The 23,941-nt window shown below is 41.0% G+C and overlaps 1 protein-coding gene across 2 annotated transcripts in view; it reads left to right on the top strand.

Annotated features, from left to right (window-relative positions):
- The window catches only part of ULK4 (unc-51 like kinase 4), an 898,798-nt gene that overhangs the window by 289,818 nt on the left and 585,039 nt on the right, over positions 1-23,941 (top strand). For both annotated transcript variants that reach the window (XM_089672503.1, XM_089672504.1), the window contains exon 21: positions 11,656-11,838. In XM_089672503.1, coding sequence (XP_089528629.1) covers positions 11,656-11,838 — 183 coding nt within the window. The remainder of the gene's footprint in view (positions 1-11,655; positions 11,839-23,941) is intronic.

Here is a 23,941-nt window from a genome sequence, read left to right as displayed (position 1 = left end):
GGAGGGAAATTTCATCCCCAGAAGCCGGTACAAGCCATCAGACCAGAGTGATTTTCTGTCCTCCTGAGCAGCCCCAAAAATCGCAATGATGATGTTCTCCCAATGGGGTGAAAATTGGGGGTCTTCGTCCCACAGTGGGAAGCGGTGTCCTCCAGTCCTTTTATCCTGGGTATAGTGAAAAGGAGGAATTTTGAAGACTGCCGCCACAGAGGTTGTTAGTGACGGAGCTCCCAAGATGGGAGCAGCTACTGGTCCTCTCGGACAACACCTCTTTCGTGGCATTTGTCAACAGACAGGGAGGGACTCAAAGCAAGACTCTGTGGTCCCTGGCCTCGGAACTGCCCACCTGGGCCGAGACCAATGTAGCATCCTTATCCACCGTCCACTTGAAGGGTGATCTGAAGTGACAGACCTTCAAAGCAGGAGGCAACTGAGGGAATCATAATGGGTGCTCAGTTGGGAGATCTACCAGGCCATCATAGGGGAGATGGGGTCTCTATCCATAGACATTTTTGCGTCAGGCCAGAATACCAAAGTCCCGATTTTCTTCTCCCTAACCCGTTGGGACGGGGCATGGGCATGATGCATTAGCGCAGCGGTGGGACTTTCCCCTGTGTTACGCCTTCCCCCAGTATCCTTATTGCTAGCAGTCCCTGATCCTGATAGCCCCGCACTCTCCCAAACAAGCTTGGTTTTCTACTCTGGCGGCCCTGGCTGTCTACCCCTCTTGGATATTGCTGTGCCAAGAGGACTTGCTTTCTCAGGGTCTGGTCCTTTGTCCCCAAGTAGACAGATGGAACCTAGAGGCCTGGTTTCTGAGGAGCAGCTGCTAAGAAGCAAGGGGTTTTCAGCTAGGATAGTATCCACTCTCCTAAATAGTAGAAAAGAGGAGACCCGTTCTATCTACCTTAAGGTCTGGAAGCTCTTTAACAGATGGTGTGCTCAGACTTCCTTGGAGGCACATAGCTTAGTTTCAGTTCTGGAATTCTTGCAGGTGGGGACCGACAAGGGGCTAGCGGTGAGTACGCTGAAAGGCCAAGTGTCGGCACTTAGCGTATTCCTGGAGTCGCTCTTAGCCAGGAATGAGCTGGTGGTGAGTTTATTTAAGTCCTTGACCAGACAAAAGCCAGTAAGAGAAAGTCCTTTCCAAAGTGGAACCTGATGACAGTGCTTAATATGCTGACAGACCCCCCGTTTGAACCTCTGGATTCAAGTTCCCTCAAAATCCTGACCCTCAAGACAGTATTCCTGGTAGTGGTTACTACAGCGAGGAGAGTGAGTTGGAAGCCCTATCAATTAGGGCCCCCTTCATCCAGATTTTTGTGGATAGGGTAACGTTTTGGACGGACCCGACCTTCTTACCCAAAATAGCCTTGAGATTTCATCGAGACCAAGAGATCACTTTGCCTTCATTTTGTTCTAACCCTTCGTGTGACCATACCACACGTTGGATGTTAGAAGATATGTTCTTTATTTAGATAGGACCAAAGAGATTAGGAAGTCCGATTCCTTTTTTGTATCATTTGCAGGAGCAAGAAAGGGTTGTAAAGCATCTAGGTGCAGTTTAGCCAGGTGGCTAAGACTGGCAATTAGACAGGCATATCTGACCAAGGGTCTGGAAGTCCCGGAGGGCATTGTGGCGCACTCCACCCAGGCCATAGCGGTCACGTACGCTGAGCTGGTTGGTGCAACCCCAGGACAGATTTGTAGGGCTGCTACCTAGTCCAATTACAACACCTTTATTAAGCATTACAGACTTGACCTGGTCTCGGTAGAAGAGCAGGCCATTTGGACACAAGGTTCTACAAGCGGTGGTCCTGCCCTAAGGGTCAGTGCTCAGATATACTCTCAAAGTGCTGTCCTGAAAGACGGGGAGGGGAAAACGCAAAGTTACACTTATAGTAACACCTTTTTCCAGTCGTCTTTCAGGACCGCTCCAGTTACCCACCTTTTTTTAGCATTTGGTTATATGGTATGGTTCTTTTTTGTGTCTTGTATTGTGTCTCACAAGATGACTGCAGGTGCTAAGTCATGAACTGAGGTTGGTGGGGGAGGCCGCACTTTTATTCTGGGTGGAAGTGTTTCCGCAGGTGGGGAGGAGCTGAGGTCTCTCAAGGTGCCTTTCTGAAAGACTCGTGGAAAAGGCATTACCATAAGTGTAACTTTGCTTTTTTTTTTAAATAGGTGATGAAGCATTTTGAGATAGGCAATGAAGACCTCAGTGAACAGGTTGTTTTAGTGCAAGGTCCCCTTCAATGGTTTAAAAATATGGTTTCTATATATTATTTGTAAGTATTATATACTGTATGTACATGGGTTGTCCATTAGTTTATTATATATGCAGACTCTGCATATTGATTGTGCCAGGTGTATCCTCTTTTCTCACTCCATGCAAGTGTACAGTACTCAGTGGAAGGATGCAGAACTGTGCCCCCTCCTTTGCTCCTAATACATGCAGTAGAATGGGTGTACCCCCATTCTCAGCCACCATTTGCAATGGCTGTCCATGGTTGTTCCGAAATGTTCACTACATGTTTGGCCAATTGTTTGCTTTCTAGCAAATAGGAGGTAGTTGCATATGCCTGGTGTGCTTTTGCTGTGTCAGTTTTGGGCAGATGGAGCTGAGAGTAGGCTTCACTGGTGGTTTCGTTCAGTTAAGATGCCTGTACCCGAAGCCAATTGAAGAATCAGCTCGGGCATGGACATTGCTGGATCCCTGGACAGGTAAGTGTCCTTACATTAAAAGTCAGCAGCTACAGTATTTGTAGCTACTGGCTTTTAATATTTTGGGGGGAGTCTAAAGCTCCACTTTAAGGTAAATAAGCTTAAGGCTTTATAACCACTTTAAAATCTACAGGCTCAGAAAATTTAAATTATAAATAGAAAACTGGATAAAGACCATTTTCCTAGAATAGCGGTTAATGATTCATACTCTGAATGGTCTAGGGTTGTTAGTGGTGTATTGCAGGGATCAATCTTGGAACCCTAACTTTTTAAACCTATTTATAAACCATAAAGTGTTTGGGATTAAAAGTACCATTTGAGTGTTTGCAGATGACACCAAGCTATGCAGTGAAAGTACATCCTTACAAGATGTATCTAATTTACAAACTGATTTACAACACATTATTTAATTGGGCAACTGTGTGGCAGATGAGGTTTAATGTTGATAAATGTAAACATATGCACTTGGGGCTAAAAACATGCATGCAACATACATTCAAGGAGGAGAACACCTGAGGGAGTAAATAGCAGAGAAGGATCTGGGTTTTCTGGTAGATCATGGACTTAATAATAGCATACAATGCCAAACGACAGTTTCTGCAGCTAGCAAAATACTTTCTTGTCTTAAAAGAGGTATGGACTCCAGAGAGTGACATATTTTGCCGCTTTACAAATCATTAGTAAGACCTTATCTGAAACATGCAGTTCAGTTTCGGACACCAGTTCACGAAAAGGATATCGGAGAACTAGAGAGAGTGCAGTGAAGGACAACCAATCTAATAAGAGGCATAGAGAAACTCAGCTATGAGGAAAGATTTGAGGAACTGAATTTTTTCTCTCTTGAGAAGAGGCAATTAATGGGGGAGCTGATCACCATGTATAAATACATAAGTTGTCCATATAGTGAACTTGGTGTTATTCACTTTCATGTCATTACAGAGGACAAGGGGAGGAAAAGAAATTTAACCTCCATATATGGAAAGGCTGCTTCACAGTAAGAGCTGTGAAAATGTGGAATACAGCTGGATGCATTCCTAAATTCACAAAATATAACTGGATACTTACATTTATAGGAAATAACACTAGGGATAGTTGATCCAGGGAACATCCAATTGCCTCCTGGGGGATCAGGAAGGAATTTTACCTCAACTACAGCTAATTGGATCATGCTTTTTTTCTTTTGCCTTCCTCTGGATTAATTGTAGGTATGGGATAGTGCAGGGCTTAAAATCTCAAGTCCTGAGCTACTAGCCAGGCCTTAAGAGTTACTCGCCACCAACAAACACACACAAACAGAGACACCTGCACACACACACACAGACATGTACATACGCATATACAAACACAGAGACACATGTACGCACAGAGACACATGTACACACACACACACACACACACATACAGAGACATATACAGACACGCATACACACGTACATGTACATACACAGAAATACACACGCACAGACACATGTACACACATTTGCCTCGCGGCAAATACGCCCCTGGGGGACACACTCGCCCCCACCATAATTTCCACTCGCCATTGGTGAGCAGGCAAGTGGAAATTTTAAGGCCTGGGATAGTGCATATGGTAGTTTTATTTTGTTTCTATTGGTTGAACTAGATGGACATGTGTATTTTTACAACCTAACTATGTAGCGTTTGTTCTGTGTAAGTAAATATATGCTGTCACAATTAAATTAAATAGTAATGTATATCTGCTTTAATATCATGACCACTCTCAGTGTTAAAAATAAATAAATAAATCTTGCATTGTGGCATCCCTCCGGACATGCAGTACACTTGGCATGTATCTCACCAGAAGCAAAAACCCCTTGCTGGGGATGACTAAAATTGTACGCTTCTGAGAAAAACAATGAGATAATCATACAACCAGATAATGGAATATCTAAAGGCATTCTCTGCAAAGTGTCTCCAGTGTTTTCGTGGTTACAGGGCATGGAAAGATTCATTTTTCCAGTTTTAGATTATTGTGGCTGATTGTCATTTGAAATAGGAAGGAGTATTTATAGTAACATTATTACAAAACAGCTAGTGTAGCAGTAATTTAGGTTACATCAAATCTCTAGTGAACCTGTACTTTGCTGATGCAGGGCAAACAAACATTTTTGCTCTAATTCCCCAACCCAGCAGCACATTCTTACCTTTGGCCCCTGTCGCTCTGTTCAACTGCCAGCAGCAAAGAAAAAATTGGTACTTTTGGGTATGGAGGTGTGTGTGACTCAGTTTATGCAAGTCAATCACCATGCACCTTCTCTTTACAGGAGGAGAGTCCATAGACTTTTCTCTAAGATTATATATTTTTTTATGCTCTCAAGTTGCAGGTTTTGGAGAGTAAGTAGATCTTTTTGGTGACAATGTGGTATGACTATAAAATAACTCACATAGCTTTAGCACCGTCAGGTGCTAATGGGGTGTGACCACATTTTAACACAAAAAATTCTAGATGAAGTCTCTGCACACTGCTATACATAATTTCTAGCAAACTTTGCATGAAAACAGGGATATTTAGTTCACATACATTGCAGTACATGTTTAAGCCAGCCAACTGTGCCAAAATTACTTTGATGCAGCTGGCCAGCTTAAACATGTATTGCAATGTATGTGTACTGCAACTCCAATTCCAAAGAAGTTGGGACAATGTGTAAAATCTACATAAAACAGAATGCAATGATTTGCAAATCTCATAAACCCGTGTTTTGTTCACAAAAGAAAATAGAAAACCTATGAAATGTTTAAATTAAGAAAAATGTACCATTTTAAGCAAAAAATCAGGCAGTTTTGAAATTGATGGCAACAACTCAACAGGGCCATGTTTATCATGATGTGGCATCCCCTCTTCTTTCAACAACACTTTCTAAATATCTGGGAACTGAGGAGACCAATTGCTGATAGAGGAATGTGGTCCCATTCTTGCCTGGAATAGAATTCTAACTGCTCCACAGTCCTATGTCCAGGGGCATCCCTAGGGTTGGTGTCACCCGGTGCGATAACACTTGGTGACACCCCCTCCGACGATCCCTGCAGAATGGATCGGATCTGCGGATTGAGCATAATGGTTTGTACTCCAATCCATTATGCTCAATCCGCATATCCGATCCATCCTGCGGGGATCATCGGCTTGCTTTACAACTTACCTTTTCGTGGCGCGGATCCGGTATCACCCCATGCGGTAGGTGTCACCTGGTGCGGCGCGCACCCCCTGCACCTGCCTAGGGACGCCCCTGCCTAGGTCTTCTTTTGTCATATTTTTCAATTCAAGATGTGCCAAATATTTTCAGTTGGTGAAGGGTCTAGGGGCAAGCCAGTTCAGCACCCAAACTCTTCAACTACAAAGGCATGCTTTTGTCATAGATGCAGTATGCATATTAGCATTGTCCTGCTGAAATATGCAAGTCCTTCCCTGAAAAAGACATCATCAGGATGGGGGCAATTGCTGCTCTAAAACCTGGACATATCTTTCAGCATTGATGGTGCCTTTCTAGTTTTCGAAATTACACAATTGTTTCCTTAAATTGGTACATTTTCTCAGTTTTAACATTTGATTTGTTTTTTTCTTTTCAATTGTGAATAAAATATGGGTTTATGAGATTTGTAACAGATTGCAATCTGTTTTTTATAGATCTTACACAGCGTCCCACCTTTTTTTGGAATTGGGGTTGTAAAAATCCCTGTTTTTATGCAAGGTTTGCTAGGAAGGGTGTTTATTGCCGTGTGCAGGGGGTTCATATGGAATTTTACTATCGTGCTGACTCACTGAAGTCACTGATCTGCTATAGTAATGCAGTTAGCAAAGTTGAAATATTAATTTGCTAACTTGTTCAAGATCAGTAATGTAGAAAATGAAGATACCAGATGTCAGAGTGACAGCCAGACAGTATGCATTTTCTGAACAGGAAGTCAGAGATGACTGCTTATGTATTTATTTCCTTTAGAATCCTGTGAATTGTTCACTGAGTTAATGTAATTTTGTGGTTTGTTTTTAGACCGTGTTCACACCGTATGCATTTGGCTGTGCTAGGCAGTGTTTTTCAGTGCAGTCTCAATGCATTGATAAGGCAGTTTGAATCTTATGAATACAGTTCACCCTACTGTGCTTCAGTGAGGTGTGTTGAAAAAGTAAGTTGAAAAAATCATAAAGTACCACTCCCTTTACAGCACACTCCAGCAGCCATGTTATGAAGAGTCCTTTAACCACTAGCCTACTGGGCACTTATACCCCCTTCCTGCCCAGGCCAATTTTCAGCTTTCAGCGCTGTCGCACTTTGAATGACAATTGCGCGGTCATGCAACACTGTACCCATATAAAATTTTTATCATTTTATTCACACAAATAGAGCTTTCTTTTGGTCATATTTAATTGCCACTGGGTGTTTTATTTTTGCGCTATAAACAAGAAAAAAAGAGTAAAAAAAAAAAAGTTTTTCTTTGTTTCTATTATAAAATTTTGCAAGCAGGTAATTTTTCTCCTTCACTGATGTGCGTTGATAAGGCGGCACTGATGCTGCACTGATAGGCGGCCAGATGGGTGGCACTGCTGGGCACTGATCATCAGTGCCCTGATGATCACTGCCGATCACTTCTCTGACAATTGCCAGTTTATCAGCAGTACTTTCCTCATTGGACACATCTGATCATGTGGTAAAAGGCTGCTGTGATTGGCCATTTACTATATCGTGATCAGCTGTGTCCGTAAGGCACAGCGATCACCAGCAGAGCCGGGTGCGCGCCACTGGGGGTGCACAGGGGGCGTGTTCTGGAATGACGTCCATGGACGTCATCCCAGAACTAGACAACCACACTGTAGCCATCTTTTAGCTATAGCGCAGTAGGGAAGAGGTTAATATCAAGTACATTTACAACATCCATGGTCAAAAGGGTATTTTGCAAAGAATAGAGGTAAATACAGTGATTATATGGCACAAACACTGAGCAGAAAATAGTGAAGGACAAAGGAAAAAGGGGGACAGGGAAAAGTAAGGGAAAAGTATCCTTGGTAGTAGTCCAAAAATGTCTGCTCTTAGATTGTAAGCTCCAAAGAGCAGGGCCCTCCTAACCCTCTTGTATTGAACTGTATCGTTGCTGTATTGTCTCCCTTTATATCATAAAGTGCTGAGCAAACTGTTGTCGCTATATAAAGCCTGTATAATAATAATAATAATATATTAATAGTCAAATGTAAAATAATCACTCCTATTGATGGCTGCAACTCCTCTGGATCAGAGTATTGGATGAATCCTTAATGCTTATGTACTGCAAAAGAATAAAAGGATACAGGGTGCCTCCATCTAAGTGTAGATTTTTATTAAACGTTAAGGATAAAACCAATATGCAAGCACTTGGATAAAGTAAGAAACAGACACATCAAACAATCTTGTGAGCATCTGCAAAGTTTGTCAGGTAAGTTGCTGGGTATAGCAGAGTCACACCTGGAAGCTGCTTTTGTATATGCAGAGTTCACCAGGAAAGCAATGCAAGGCAATGCAGAGTCTGTTGCAGGAAGTGGTTGGGTGTGTGGATGCCAATAGACCAGTATGGATTGCACTGCTGAGCTGGAAACAGAAGCGCATTGATGTCAGATGTGTAGGCATGATGATGGGATGATGTCAAACGGGAAGGGCATGGCTACATGTTTCAGGGCTTAGTAACACCCCACTCTTAAAGTTGTTGAGAAAGAGGACATCAGCAGTGAAAGTTGAGAAGATCTTTTAGATTTTTATTTCTGTGTGCCCAGTGGGGAGATTTTACACCACTTCATCCCCATATAACCAATGTCACTGGAAAAGTCATTTTGGATCTCATGAGATTTCCATATGAAGATGCAATCAGTATTGCACCCTCATATGGAAATCTAGTAAGATCCAGAATAGTAGAACTGATGTTTTAAAACAGCCTGTTTAGACTGGGCAATGATGCTTATCTACAATATATCAGGGCATCAAAGTCTTAAAGAAAAATAAAGTTTTGATCTGGCAGAGATATTCCATCTCCATAAAATTGTGAGGACATGGCCCCTGTATGCTCAGTAAGTTTTATTAAGTGTAACAGTTCTTTCCTCTGGTATTTTGTCCTCCGTTACCTTTGAAACATGCACTGTCATCTTTTGTCTATGTATAAATTCTTGTAAATATTCATGATACATCTTGCTTTTGCTAGAAGTGCAAAAGAAAGCAGGCAAGGATGAGTTGTATCCTGGCAATGATGAATCTTTTACATTCTAGAATTCTTAGAATACATTCAAGTGGTTTACATTTAAATCTAGTTGAAGCATCTATAGATGATATACCGTATGTAAAAAATAAAACACAAAGGTGTTTTAAGAGAAAAACCTGTAACTAAAGCAAATATAATGTGTAAAACACTTTGTGGTATAAAAGAATATGAAAGTACCATGGATTCTGTTTGCCAAGTAGAATGGAACAGGCTGCACACTAATGCTGTCACAGATGTATAACCAGCTTAATTCATTTTGTAAAGTGCTGTGCAAACTGTTGACACTATATAAATCCTGTATAATAATAATTATTTTAATAAGTAGAGGATTCACAACATATAGTCTCACTGTCCACCTCCCTATCCAATGTGTTTCACCCCATGAAGGGCTTAATCATGCAGAAATGATTAACCCCCCTGTGGGATGAAATATGTTGGTGCAGGTAACAGGTACACAGGTGAGACTATGTTGTGAATCCTCTACTTGTGCAAAAGCTGGCTTTACATGTGGAGTCATCAGTGTGCATCCCATTCATTTCTACTTGACAGGTGGAACAGCTGAGCGTGGATGAGCTGGAGGTGCAGGCAAAGAGGCAGGTATGGAGAGGCATAGCTACTACTGATACCAAAAAATGATATTGTAAAAATCACATTGCATAATCCCCTTGGTCTAGTTCTTGTTTTAAAAAAATCCAGCCTAGTAAAAGGGACCCATGTAGTCTTAGGTGTTAGACTGTTAGATTTAAAAAGGTCTCATCTGCTAAGATACTGTAGATAGAAGGTAAGCCTGTGTGTCAGCAGAGTATTGCTGTTCTGAATTGAAAAGAAATAAAAAATAAAAAAGTTGTATTCCTCATTTTAGGATAGAGGAATGCATTGATAATTTTCTGCCAGTGTTTCTTTAACTATGTGTCAGGACCCAATGGTCCTGCATTGTATGTGAGGACATTGTGGGGCTCCCACATTCTGAGAATATCAGAGAGCGCCTACTGATGGGGGAGCAAGAAAAAGGTAAATAATTCACCTTATTCATCCTCCCCTAGACAGAATAGATGTATACCATTGCAGGGCAAATGGAGCCCCACTGCAAGGCTAATTTTTTCTCCAACCTGGAGCCCAGCTCAGCTTTAAAATATATGCGAACCCTTATTCGGTAAAATAACCCATTCAACTAAAAAAACAGAAATGCAAGGTAAAACGTGTGTTATAAAATATATATATATATATATATATATATATATATATATATATATATACAGTATAATTATCTTTTTTTATTTTTTTATAAATGATTACATGACCACTGTTCTCAGCTGCATAAGAGGCTTGTAAAGGTGTAGGTGGAGACTTGTACTACAGCATCTTAACATTTAGCCATAAGTCCTCTACTTACAATTCGGTTTTTAAATTTTAGATTGAATCTTTTATATGCATAATATAAAACTTTTGTCAGCTTAATAAGTATCTACAAATATGTAGCAATAATTTGAGTAAAAAAAAGGAATTCTGTTCCTTTTTTGCCATGTAGTCCAACAAGGTCTTCTTTGTCTTGAAGAATTGGCATAGGGCACCCTCTTCATTCTGTGCTCTGGTGAATTAAAGACCACAGTGGACCCTAAAGAAGGGGATTAGTTCACATTATTTTTTCATACTAAACACACAAAGTATTGTCCAAAAAAACATTAATCAGTACCCTGCCACCCTTGTGCTGTTATGTTCTCAAATACAGTGCAACTAGTGAATCAGAGAAAAATGTTCAGTTACCATAGTACCTGGATGGCATGGGCACTTCACTGGACTTCACCAACATGATCTTTTTTGTGAACCAGTGCAAGCAGGCAATGTGCTTATGAAATGTATGCTGATAAGTGCTTTGCAGTACTTATGAATGTGTTTGCTTGCCAGATAATTATGGAATTATAGTATCTACACTTCTATCTATTTAATAATTTAATTTATTTAATTAATTTGTTCAAGTGTTCAAATTAAAGTAAGTGCATGTTTTAAAGAAGACCAATTGCTTCCATGACATCTGCATGAACATAGCACCACTAACGCATGTGCGTGTATTCAATGGTAGGGCAACGTGCAGTTCTCTTGCCTTCTCCACTGATGAATTTTAGTAAAACAAATATATAGTTTGCCACTCAATAGATGATGTGTACGTTAATAATAAACTAAGTCACCAATGCAAGTATGCCAAGTCAAAGTAAATTTGGCCATGGGGAATTATGGGGGTTGCCACTACTAATTTCCCCTAGGATTATGAATTGCCTGGCTTTCATACTGATCCACTTGCTAAATACTTTCTAAATCATTGACCGTGATCAGGTATGGAGGTCAGGAGTTCAACTTCACCCTTATTTTGCTTGCTTGTTCTGGTTCAATTACTAAAGCCATCATTTTTAATGAGATCTGCAATGCAAGCCCCATATTTCCCTCATGACAGGTTTCCTTTAGGAAGTATGAGCTCTTATACACAAACCAAAGAGCCTAGGAACATAAATTTTGCAATCGTGATTGTTCCTACGGAGACGTGCTCCTAGAGGGGTGGCATCAACTGTGGAAGGACGAATGGGAGACGTTTGAATGGCTGTATTTTTTTATATGTGCTCTCAATTCTTGAATTATGATGTAAATAATAGTATATGTTGTTAGTAATGAGTGTTTTCTGAACAACTTATTGTCTTGATTTAGGCTCTGTGCAGGATTACTCATCATGCCCCTACAGCCTTCCAGAGTGTCATTGAGAAAGTGGGACTTGTGTCAGTGCTAAACACTTTAGTGTCAGGAATTTCCAAAGTACAGCAGTACATGCTTACCATGTTTGCTACAATGTTGTCATCTGGAATTCATCTCCAAAGACTCACACAGGAAAAGGTAAGAAAGAATGTAATACTCTGACAAGAATCTCTGTTTGAACAAGATATTGTATAACTGTATATCAATATCTGATATTGTTTTAAAAACATTCAGACAGATGATGAGTTTAATAATGACCAATATAAATATACCATCAGAATTATGTAGGCCTCTTGACAGTGTTATAATGTCTGTTGTCTTAGTGTTCAGAAAATGTGTTGAATGGTGCCTGAACCAGAAAATGTCCTGAGCTCTGTCATAATGAAATTTGATGTGTGGAAGAGTGAACTGAATTTAAGAGAATGTGTTAGGATTTCTTTCAATAACTTGAGTATTTACAGCAAAAAAAGCAAACAACATACTCCACCAATGTATACAATTATATATAATAAAAACTATAATGCTTTTTGATCAATATTTAAACATTTTTTGTTAAGAAACTGAAACTAGTCCTATAGCCCAGCAATACCTGCTTACTTGTGCATCTCCCTCATGGTACTCCTGATAGAGCCCTAATAAACTAAATACCAACCCACACAAAGGGCTCATTGACTCTTATTCTGGAGGTAAACTACAATTTATTAGTCATACAGTATGGGGTATGGACTCTTTAATCAAAATGACTGTGTTATATGCAGCTACCTTCAAGTGACTGAACATTGGCAAAAAGAGAAAGCTGCAGGGACATTTTCCTATATACCCCTTCCTGCTCTCAGTTAGCCTTGGTTTTCTGCTAGTTTCTTAAGTGATGGCACTCTTCTCTCTACCAGGAGAAGCTTACCTTTTTCCAATGGAGGTTTCTCCTCTGTCTCACCAAGATAACTCTGCTGTCAAGATTTCTGCTGCACCATAGTCACTGCGGTTCCCACTGCAGCTTCTGGATTGGTTGCTCCTTGGCTTGGTGAACACACTTTATCAAATTTCCAGGATAAGTTTTCTATCCATCCACATATGCAAGATTCTTTGTATTAAATGCTGGTCAGCTGAGCTCCCATTCAAGAGGAGCCTTGAGCGCTTCTCAACCTTCTACTTCCAGAAATTTCCTTCCCCCTTCACGCTGTCAAGCTTGTATCCTTTCCCATCACAGCGGTGGATCTGCTTGCTGCTGTCCAGTAGGTCTGGTCTCAGGGGGTCATTGCCCCTGTACCAACAGAAGAAAGCTTTCAAGGTTTCTTTTCAGACATTTTTATGGTTCCCAAACCAAATGGAGGACTCTGGTACATTCTGGAGAGACTTTGCAGTGTTTTGGTTGGAACCACAGTCTGAGAAAGTCATTACTTGCCCCATCTCAAATATTGGAGTACCTGGGCTAGATAATTGACAAGGCAATGTCAAGTATATTTCTGGACAAACTTCTGTCCCTCCACTCTCATGTACTGGCTTTTAGAGCCAAGACTATTATAAAGCAGCTGAGGGCCTCCCCTAGGCCTTCATGGTCTCCTCCTTCGAGGCTGTGTCATACACCCAGTTTCACTCCAGACTGTTACAGCTCCATTCTGCAGCATGGGACAAACAGACTTGGTCCTCGTACTATGTGTCTGAGACTATACTCTTCCTAGCATGGGGGATTTCCAGCCCAGAACTGGAGTCAAGAATGCTCTTTCTTCCTGTCAGGCTGGGGTGTAGTTTTGGTTTCCCTCTGAGTAGATATGGTCGCTGGAGAAAACCCACCTTCCCAACCAGATTCTAGAGCACAAAGGGATTTGCTTATCGCCTGAATAGCAAGGGTGTATAATGAGAATCCAGTTGCGCAATGGCATGGTCATGGCCTGCATAACTCAGCAAGGAGACACTAAACGTAAAGCCACACAAAAGGGAGTTGACTTGATCCTCTCTTAGGTACAGCCATGTGTTCCAGCCCTGTCTACTATCCACAGCCAAGGCATAGAAAATTGGTGGCCGGATTTTCTCAGTCATCATCATTTGGAATAGGGAATAGGCTCTTCATCTGGAGGTGTTTCTAGACTCCTTGCCAATGGTGTTGAAAGCCAGATGTGGATGATCTGGCATGCCAATCCAATAGCAAATTAAACAGGTTTGTTGCAGTTCAAGAGACACTTGAACATTTGCAGTGGATGGTCTGGTGACACTGTGGGATCGATTCAGTCTGCTTTATGCTTTTTTTTTGCCCCTCCAAATTCCTTCTTATCTGATCCATAGGATCAAGGCGGAGGGCATTTTGGTGATTCTCATCGCACAATTTGTTTCAGGAGGACGTGGTAGTCGATAAAAGTCAGACTCTTAGTAGACCCACCATGGGCCCTTCCAGATCCTCAATCCCAAAGACCAATGTTCCATCCTGCTTCTTGGTTGATGGTTCTAATGGCATGTCTGTTGAAACCACAATCCTGAGAGACAGATACCTATTGAACTCAGACATCTTTACCATCTTAAAGGCTAGGGAATTGCTACTATTGCTCTTGAAGGGCTTATTTTGCCTTCTCTGAATCAAGTTATTTTCATGCTAGAAAATACTAATTGTGACTGTCTTTCCTCCATCATATCTAGATCTGAATGCAAAAAAATTCTTCTTAATTTGGTAACTACTGTGGGAGAGTACATCTCAACTAATGCCTTTATGGCAATTGTATTCTTTCTTTATTCTTCTTGAGAATTCCCACAGGGATCTCTATGCATCTCTCTCCTACATTGCTAGGTGGATCAGACATGATTCATAAGAGCCTATAGTTCAAAGGATAGGGTTCCTATCTTCCCTGTTAAGGCACACTCTACCAGATCTGTTAGTGCTTTGTTGGCTTTTAAGCATTAGGCATCTGTTTTTCAGATATGTGGACTTCTGTTCAAATTTTCAAAGTTCTACCAGGTGGACATTCAGGCATCTTCTAGTACCACTTTTGTTCAAAATATGCTACAAGCTTCTCTGAGTCTTAAAAGCCTTTCTTAAGCTGTTTTATTGTATAAGCCTATTGGTATTGTTTACTGTGTTGTCTTCAATTCAGTTGGACTGCATTGGACATTCCAGTCGTAATGGTTAAAGAGCCTATGTCCTTTACTGTTTGACTAGGAAAATAGGATTTTTGAATTATCAGTGAAATCCTATTTGTAGAGTATAGTATAAGACACAGGTTGCTCTCCTCTGATCTCCCCATTGCTTTCTATGAAACTGAGGCTAGCTGGGAGCATGAGGGCTTATATAAGGAATGTCCCTGCAGCTTTTTGTCAGTGTCCAGTCACCTGACGGAAGTTTCATATAATCCAGTGATAATGATTAAAACGTTTCCTGTACTGTACTCCTTAAAAAGGATTTTACAAGTAATGTTAAAATCCTGTTATTTAAAATTGAATTCAAAGCACTGCACCCCTTAAACTATACCACAGCCAATGCTAATATACCTTATCTTTAGTAAGTATTAAAATCTATAAAAAACTTACGAGGTACGAAAAAGTGTGGTTGCGACCTATGCCATGCATATCTGGGGTATCGGGGGACCTTTGGTTTGATTCTTTTTCTACATACCTCTACATTACTGTATATAGTCATAGCATAAGTAAACTAGATGATATATTGATTTTTTCCTGGGCTGAGGCTAGTGATTAACATTGGTTGTCAATACATTAAATGAAAATGATCTTATTCTTGGATTTACATTGAGCTGTGACTGGAGAAACTTTCAAGTTTTTTTGACCAATATAGAGTAATGAATTATATATAATCACCCTTGCCTTGTAATATACACACAAAATATATTTAATCTTTATTCAGACCTTTGCTGCCATCTCACGTATAGCAGGTTTTCGACAATTCCACCTAGCTTCCAGATGCTTACAGTTGGGTATTCACAATACTTAAATTCCTAGGTAAAAGTTGTTGGTTCTTTATAAATTGTTGTTTAAAGCAGGTTTCCTGTATGATTCCTCTAAAGGTAATTTTGATAGTTAAATCCAAAAACACATAATATTTATTTGAGACCCCTTTGTTTTTTTCCTTCAGATGTAACCTTTGTCACAAACACATTGAAACAATTATTTTGAGAAATTTGTATTGTATGGCTGTGGGACACTTAGGTTTTGACTGACCTCAATTTAGTTTTAGAAGAGCCTGTCAGCTAAAGGGAGAAGGAAGCACTTCCCTATAGACTTTGGGGTTGATTTAGTATACCCGAAGAGTGCAACATTTGGTGCAGCTGTGCATGGTAGCCATCAGCTTCTAACTTCAACTTGTTCAATTAAGCTTTGACAAAACAAAAACAAAACTGGAAGCTGATTGGTTTTAAGCAGAGCTGATCGAGATTTTGCACTCTCTAGTTTTAGTAAATGAACCCCACTGTTTTTATTGTAATATTTTCTTTACAAAGGGTTTTATTATAGAATAAGCAGAGATGAACAAACATTCGAGAAACATATACATTGACCAACAAATATGAGACATACAGGGCGTTTGAGAAATATTTCAGAGCATGTACTGGTAGAAGCATAAGCATAAACTGAATATTTAAGTGCCATGGAAGAGAAGACAGAGAAGGGAAAATAAAAAAAGGGGAGTAAGGGGGAAACGGTGAGCAAACATTTGGAGGTCACTGACAATGCAAACTCTAAGAGAAATGTTTGCTACATCAGCGCACAGAAAACAGGAGAGGCATGAAGTGAAGCTTCTCCAGAGGTTAATATATATTCCTGACATTGGGCTCACAAAGGAGTCCAGGTTGCCTAGGTAGTATTGCAGATTTAGCACTCAGAGCAAAGAACACAATCATTACAATTGGCATAAGAACAGATTGGACAGAAGAATAGAGAAAGACAATCGATGAGATGATGAGGACAAAGACAAAACATACGAAAAAAACAAAGACAAAAACAATCACAAAAGGGCTCCAGGGCAACCGCAACAGAATCGATTCTCATATCGACAGAAGGGACCGGTCAAATCTCGAAGGTTGGGCTGTATCCAGCCAGGGATGCCATATCTGCAGGAATTTTGTATGGGTATCCATCAGTATAGCAATCAATTTTTCCTTAACCATTATGAAGTTCATCCGGTTTTTGACAGCCTCGAAGCTGAGGAGAGGAGTCTTCCAAGCCCTTGCGTTTGTCAATTTAGTAGCCATAAATAAATGTGATGCCAGCTGCCATTCAGGGCGGAGAAGGCCCTCCAGTGGTTTAAATAGGAGCGCTTCGTACGGGTTACACTTAATGTCTGCATGAAACATAGTGCGGAGAAGGGCATAAACCCTAATCCACATTCTGCTAACCTGAGAGCAAGTCCACCAGATGTGAACCATAGTACCCAATTGTTGGCAACCCCGAAAATAAGCTGGAGAATATGTAGGAATAAAATTAGCTAATTGAGCAGGTGTATAATACCATCAATAAAGAATTTTGTAGGCATTTTCGAGAATGATGACATTCCTAGAACATTTAGATAATGCTTGGGTCATGGTCCGCCAATCCTGTTGATCCAAAGTCCCCCCAAGTTCCGACTGCCAACGTTGATAGGAACAGACCGGAGGAGTTCTAAAAGAAATAATGGAAGAGTAAACCAAAGAGGTCAGACCCGGAGCATGGGGTCTATGTCTGCACTGGCTTTCAAAGGGGGACAGATGGTAAGGTCCCGAGTGCGTCCGTATTAGTGTATTAATAAAGGAACGGAGTTGAAGGTAATCAAAGTGTTCCCGCAAAGGGATGTTATCGGAATAGCGCAAAGTTTCAAAGGTAAGTATTCGAGTAGGAGATACCAACGAATGTACATCATAAAAACCATGTGTTTGCCACCAGGCAAATTGCCTAGGATTGTCCCGGCCTGGAGGGAATAACGGGTTATGTAACAGACGTAACAACGGTAGATGGGCAGAAATAAGGCCAGCAGAATATTTAATGGAATCCCAAAGACGAAACAACAGCGTCAGCGTTGGGCTAAGGGTTGATGGACGATGAGAAAAAGGAAGCCATGGTAAGGAAGAGAGTGGTATTGGATGGGAGTCTAACCAATCTACAGTAGCCCACAAGGGGAAATGGTGAGATGCATGAATATGAGCTAGGGGGGCAATATTAGCTGCCAGGTAATAAGACTGGAGATTTGGGACAGATAACCCACCTTCACTCCATCGAGCAAATAAGATATGTTTACTAATTCTGGGTCGAGAAGAACTCCAAATGAAGGACAAAAGTTTTCGCTGATGGATACGCAATATATGCGAAGGAACAGGAACTGGTAAAACGCAAAATAAATACAATAATTTAGGGAGATAGGTCATACGGATCACATTGATTCTGCCGAACCATGAAAGTGGGTAAGGAGACCAGGAGGACAACATCTCGGTCAGCTCTTGGAAGACAGTGGGGAAATTAGCCTGGTATAGTCCGTCATATGTCGGGGTGAGCTTAATTCCTAGATATGGTAGGGTCGAGAGCCATTGAAAAGCGAACAAATGTTTCAAAGTAGCCAAAAGTGATGATGAGAGAGTAATTGACATAGCTTTTGATTTGGCAGGATTGACATGAAGACCCAACAGAATTGCAAAGGAATCCAGAACCGCAAGTAAATTTGGCAAATTAACCCCTGGATTCATAATTGACAACAATATATCGTCTGCGAACAGAGACAACTTATGTTGGGAGCCGGCCACATCAATCCCCTTAATATCAGGATGCATACAAATGGCTTTTGCTAACGGTTCCAAGGCTAAAATAAAAAGTATGGGGGAAAGAGGACAACCTTGTCTAGTACCCCTGGCAATCGAGAACGTGGAGGAATCGAACCCATAGTATTTAAATTTTGCTTGAGGGGATGTATATAGCCAAGAGATCCATCGTAAGAATGAGGGGCCAAAGCTATTAAGGACTGATAAAAGATAAAGCCAGGATAAAGTCGAAGGCCTTGTTAATATCTAAAGATAGGAGCATCATATCAATTTTGCGAGTATGAGCTAAATGTTGTAATTGTAAAATGCGTCTGATGGCATCTCCAGCTTGTCTGTGAGGGACAAATCCCACCTGGTCCCCTTTTTTCAGACGAGAAAGGAAAGAATTCAGTCGAGCGACCAAGGATTTTCAGATCAATGTTAATAAGAGAAATAGGCCTATAATTTGCCCAAGAAGAAAGATCTCGATCCGGTTTAGGGGTCATAACCACATTTGCGGTCAAAGAGTCTGGAGAAAAGTTCGAACCTCCCTTCACCGCGTTAAACATGGCGGCAAGGTGAGGGGCAAGCACATCAGCTAATTTCTTGTAATATAGCGCCATGTATCTATCTGGACCTGAGCGTTTGCCCGTCTTCAGGTCTGCTATGCATTGCAAAACCTCTGATATTTGGATATCACGGTCCATCAAGTCCTTATGAGCAGGAGTCAAAGTAGGCAGGGACAAACTAGATAAAAAGTTAGAAATTGACTGGGGATCAGCCCGTGTGGGATCAGTATAAAGTTTGGCAAGTCGATACCGGAATTCCCCCAAAACCGCTACAGGATTACTTGTGAGAGTATTGTGCCGAGTGCGTAAAAAAATCGGTGTGTGGTGATGTGTAAAAGAACATAATCTACGAGCCAACATGGAGTCTGGTTTATTTGCTTTACTATACCACTTCTGGCGTGTCCAGCGCAAGGAGCGCTCAGCCTCATCAAACAAAGGTCCAGTTCTAGGCGAGCCTGATCTAACAATCTACGGTTCGAAGGGGTAGGTAACTGTTTAAATTGAGCCGATGCAGAAGCTAACTTTGATTCCAGCTGACACTGTTTAAGCTGCCTATCCTTCTTTCGTATTGAAGCTATCTGGATAATATGTCCCCTAAGAACAGCCTTGTAAGCTTCCCATAACGTCACCGAAGAAGAGACCGAACCCGAGTTTAGCTGGAAATATTCCTGAGATTTGTGCTGTAGTTCTGCCTGAATCTCCTTCAGCTAAAGCAGGGAGTCATTCATTTTTCATGAAGAATAGGCCGGCTTACAGAGAAGAGATCGACAGACCACCAAAATGGGATCATGATCAGACCATGGAACCGTAAGGATAGAGACAGTGCGAACCAAAGGGAGATGTTTACGTGATACAAAAGCATGATCTATTCTGGAATGAGAATGATGAGGGTGAGAATAATAGGTATAGTCTTTCCCCCGGGGATGAAATTCAAGCCATAGATCTACCAGGTCATGAGTACTTAACATACGTACAAAGGACTTAGCTGATGCGGAAGGGACAGGATGCTCTGCCGGATATTTATCTAGTGCGGGATTTAACATTAAATTGGAGTCCCCTGCCATCAAGAGAGTACCCCGTTGATGTATAGCCAAGAGGGCACAGAGGTGTGACAAAAAAGGTCCAGGATTAAAATTGGGAGCATAATAGGACATTATGGTAACCTCTTGTCAGAGCCTGGGGTTGAACCTGGGCCTTCTGCAGTGAGAGGCAATGTTTCTACTCACTGAGCCACCTGGAATGCTGAACAGTTCCCTTGACAATTCTTTGGATGATCCTGCCTTGGCCCTGTTTGTCTTGAACCTTGAACTTCTTGCTCCTCTCATGAACTTCCTATAAAAGCCATGTCCATACACTTCCTCCTTGCCAGATTATTGTGCCTTCTACATCTTTGTTACCGACCTTTGGCTTGCTACTGACTACGATTCTGCCTCATCCTATCTACTACCATTTGTGACCGACCCTTGGTTTGTGACTGACTCCGCTTCTGTTTGATCCCTAATCTGTTTGTTCCGCTTTTGGGTTCCAGCTTGCTCATTCCCTGGTGGGGTGATCCTGTGATCTGCGACCTGGTATTAGCACGCAGCCAAATCCATCTCCACCATTAGGAGCTCTGGGGAAAACTGGTTAATACTTAGACCTCGCACCTCAGGTGAGCCTGCATCATTCCCAGGGTGATCCGCTGGTGTACCAACCCTGCTGGTTTCAGGTAAGCCTTACACTGCTGTAGCAACTGGTCTCTGAACCTGACCCACACCGTGACACCTCTATACCTTGTATCGTGCCCTGTAGCAGAAGGTATCTACCATTTGGATCAGCAAAACTCTTCACGCAGACAAACTGAGTTTTGCTATGGAAGGCAACTAGCACCCCTCTCTGTTTAGTGAGGCCAGTAGCCTGAAATATCTGAGGGTAGCGTGCATCAGAATATTTTGGGGCAGAAGTAGTTGAAAAATTAGTTTCCTGCAGGCAAGCGATATCAACTCGACGGGCCCGAAGAAACTTAAATATCTTTACCCGTTTCTGTGGAGAGTTCATCCCTTGAACATCCAGAGATAACCAGTTCAACGACATAGTGATAGGAAGGAAAAAAGGTCAGATCCGCCGTGTTCCCCGGGAGCCCTGAAAAAAATTTTACAAAAACACAAAACACACATGACAAGGGACAAAAAAAAGAAGATGGAGAAGAAAAAAAAAAACAAGGAGACATCTGATATACAAGATATATCTGTGAAACAGCAAGATTAATACAAACATCGTAGTAATCAACTGTGGGTAAAATAGCCACATAGAGGCTGGGTAGCAGGCGGGACAAAAAACCAGATCGCTAGCCAGCTCAGAGGGGGACACAATAATCCACCAGAACAACTCGGCATTAATAAAAAAAAGAAAGAGAATTTATATGCAAACAACGTAGGCTAATACACCTGTGAGTGAGTGGTCAATAAGAAACTCATAAGACGATGAAAATCTCAACCAATCAGAGAGGAGAAGAAGAGAGAGAGAGAAAAAAAAAAGGGGGAGGAGCTCGAGATCCACTCTGGCTTGGAAGAGATAAATCACGTAAAGGTTATGGATCCCTCGGGCCTACGGATGTTGTAGCCTCCTCATTCGGGGAGCGGAACTTTATTGTAATATTTTAATGGCAGGTAATTGTGTTTGCCTTCCAAAAGGAAAGATATATTATTTTAAAATTTTATTTTTTAAGATACAGAATGCTGCATGATAATAATTATGAGTACAATGGGCAGTATAAAGGAATATGATGATTTGCCCCTGAGTTTGTACATAAAGATATGAGGGGAGGAACTTTTGACCAAATAATTTTACAGGCTAGATGGATTTACAATTTATGAATAGAAAAACTGCCCAAAGAGTGGGCCAAAAAAGTAGTTACTTATGGTGGCACATATCAAATAAGCTGGGAATACAAAGAAATCAATCCTTGATACCAAGTACCTTAAAACATCAGGTTTATTGATATTAATACTTCGTTTGAAAGTGTAATTACGGTGTGGACTGAGATAACTTACATTGTGAGTTAAATTTGTGTAAAAAACATGAATGCACAACACAGACATTACATTCAAAAATAAAAAACCATGTCCGGACACTTGTTAGTACACTCATATACAAACTGCATACCACAGCACTATGCTGCCTAAGAGTATAACACACACAAATTAAGGTAGCCTTTGTATATGAGTCTGGGATCCCATGAGGCCTAAAACCATAAGGGTGCATTGATTCAAAGCTCCATAAGCATTAATCAGCATGAAAATAATTTTGTTATGGGCCGGGCCCTGTGTGAGTCAGTGAGGCATGATGGTAAACTGATGTCCAGTAAGGGGTTAAATCCCATTCAATAAGTACACAGGCCTCTAATTAGACCAAATGTCCCCGGTTATCTGTTGGCTGATAGTAAAAGTCACATATGGCATGAAAAGATTTCAAGTGACGTACTATAAGTAGCATGGAGGTAGAGACAGAGAATGCAGCAATAGAGAATATATATATGTGTTTTGAGGAGAGCAAATTTCCAGATGTAGGGAATGCTGTTTACACTGGACTTTTTCTGCAGATTTCTTCTGGTCACATGGACCTATATTGTAGAGAGGAGAAATAGAGTCCCAGTGTCTCCAGTTATGTGTAACTCAGTAAGATGTGGCTCATACATTACCGCCACTTTACTGCCACTCCGCTTATCCTGTTGTCACTTCTAGTCATGAAGGTGACTAGGTGCTGGTGTGGACTGATAGTGCAGGCCAATCTTGTCTTCGTAAGTTGGAATTGCTGCTACTGGTTGGACCGTATTGGTGCCGCGTCCCCCTGTGCTTCAGATTCGGTAACCGGGTGCCTTCACAGTGGCAATAGGCGCTGACTCAATGGGTTCCCAGATAGGAAGATGGCGTCACTGGATATGTGTATGACGTCAACGTGTTTCACTGCATGATAGCTTAGCTTTGTCTGGATGGATGGATTTACAAATTTAAAAGCTACAAGTCATCCAGGGTTGATTTGAAACCATCAGTTTTGCTCCATTTCCACCAAAACATGTCATTATAAGCTAGTTTTGGAAATTATGAACTGGGTTGTAGCTGTTGATCATGTTTAAGTATTATGTTTGTAGAATTATTGCATATTTACATTTAGGGGTCTTCTTTTGGGGGATGAACCAAGTTGCCTTTTTTCTTTGCGACATGACAGTTTTCTTTACACAAGCCTTTTATAGTCCAATCGAGAAGCTCCTATTATTTAATGTACCCCATAGTAGGAAGGTTTCCCCACAAAGAAACCACATGTCTGGAGTACCTGAGAAAGTCAGTCCTAAGCTATGAGAGTTTTCTACTCCTATGGTCCTATCCAGACACTGCAACTTTAATCAGTTATTACAACGGGGGGATGTTCAGCTCATGATAACGTGTCTATACCCACCCTGCAAAATAGTATGACTGTTTCAATACAACTGGCAATGTTTTAATCAGGTTATTTTTGATGACCTTAATTATAAGGCCCCTTTCACACCAACGTTCTGTTTGTCTGTTTTTTATCCATCCGTTGATGGATGGAAACAGTCATCAGTGCATCTCTGTGGAAAAACAGATGTAAACGGATGATCATCTGTTTTCATCGGTTTACATCTGCGTCTGTCAACATCCATTTTTTGTAACAGATTAAAGCCCTATTTATGTTCCATTAGAAAAAATGTAATGCGCGAAAAACAGATGTAAACGGACAAACAGTCCGTTTTTGCATTGGTAGTAGTGTAAAAAACTGATGTAAACACTGATCTGTTTTTTCTTTGAAGAAAAAACCTGACTGAACTGATAAAAAAATGGAACAAACCTAGGCTTTTACTATTACCTGTAACTTAATATGTAACTGTGGACATATTGCATACAGTAGTATTAAACCCCAAACCAAAATTTATTATATTGCAGCTTTCGAATCATTAGATGTGGTGGCTGCATCTGT

This window comes from Staurois parvus, unplaced genomic scaffold (assembly GCF_062004578.1).
Source record: "Staurois parvus isolate SC_StPar_1 unplaced genomic scaffold, SC_StPar_1.0 ptg000130l, whole genome shotgun sequence".
In the NCBI taxonomy this organism is placed as follows: domain Eukaryota; kingdom Metazoa; phylum Chordata; class Amphibia; order Anura; family Ranidae; genus Staurois; species Staurois parvus.
Note: the sequence above shows the minus strand (reverse complement) of the source record. Positions and strands in the feature narration are given on the sequence as shown.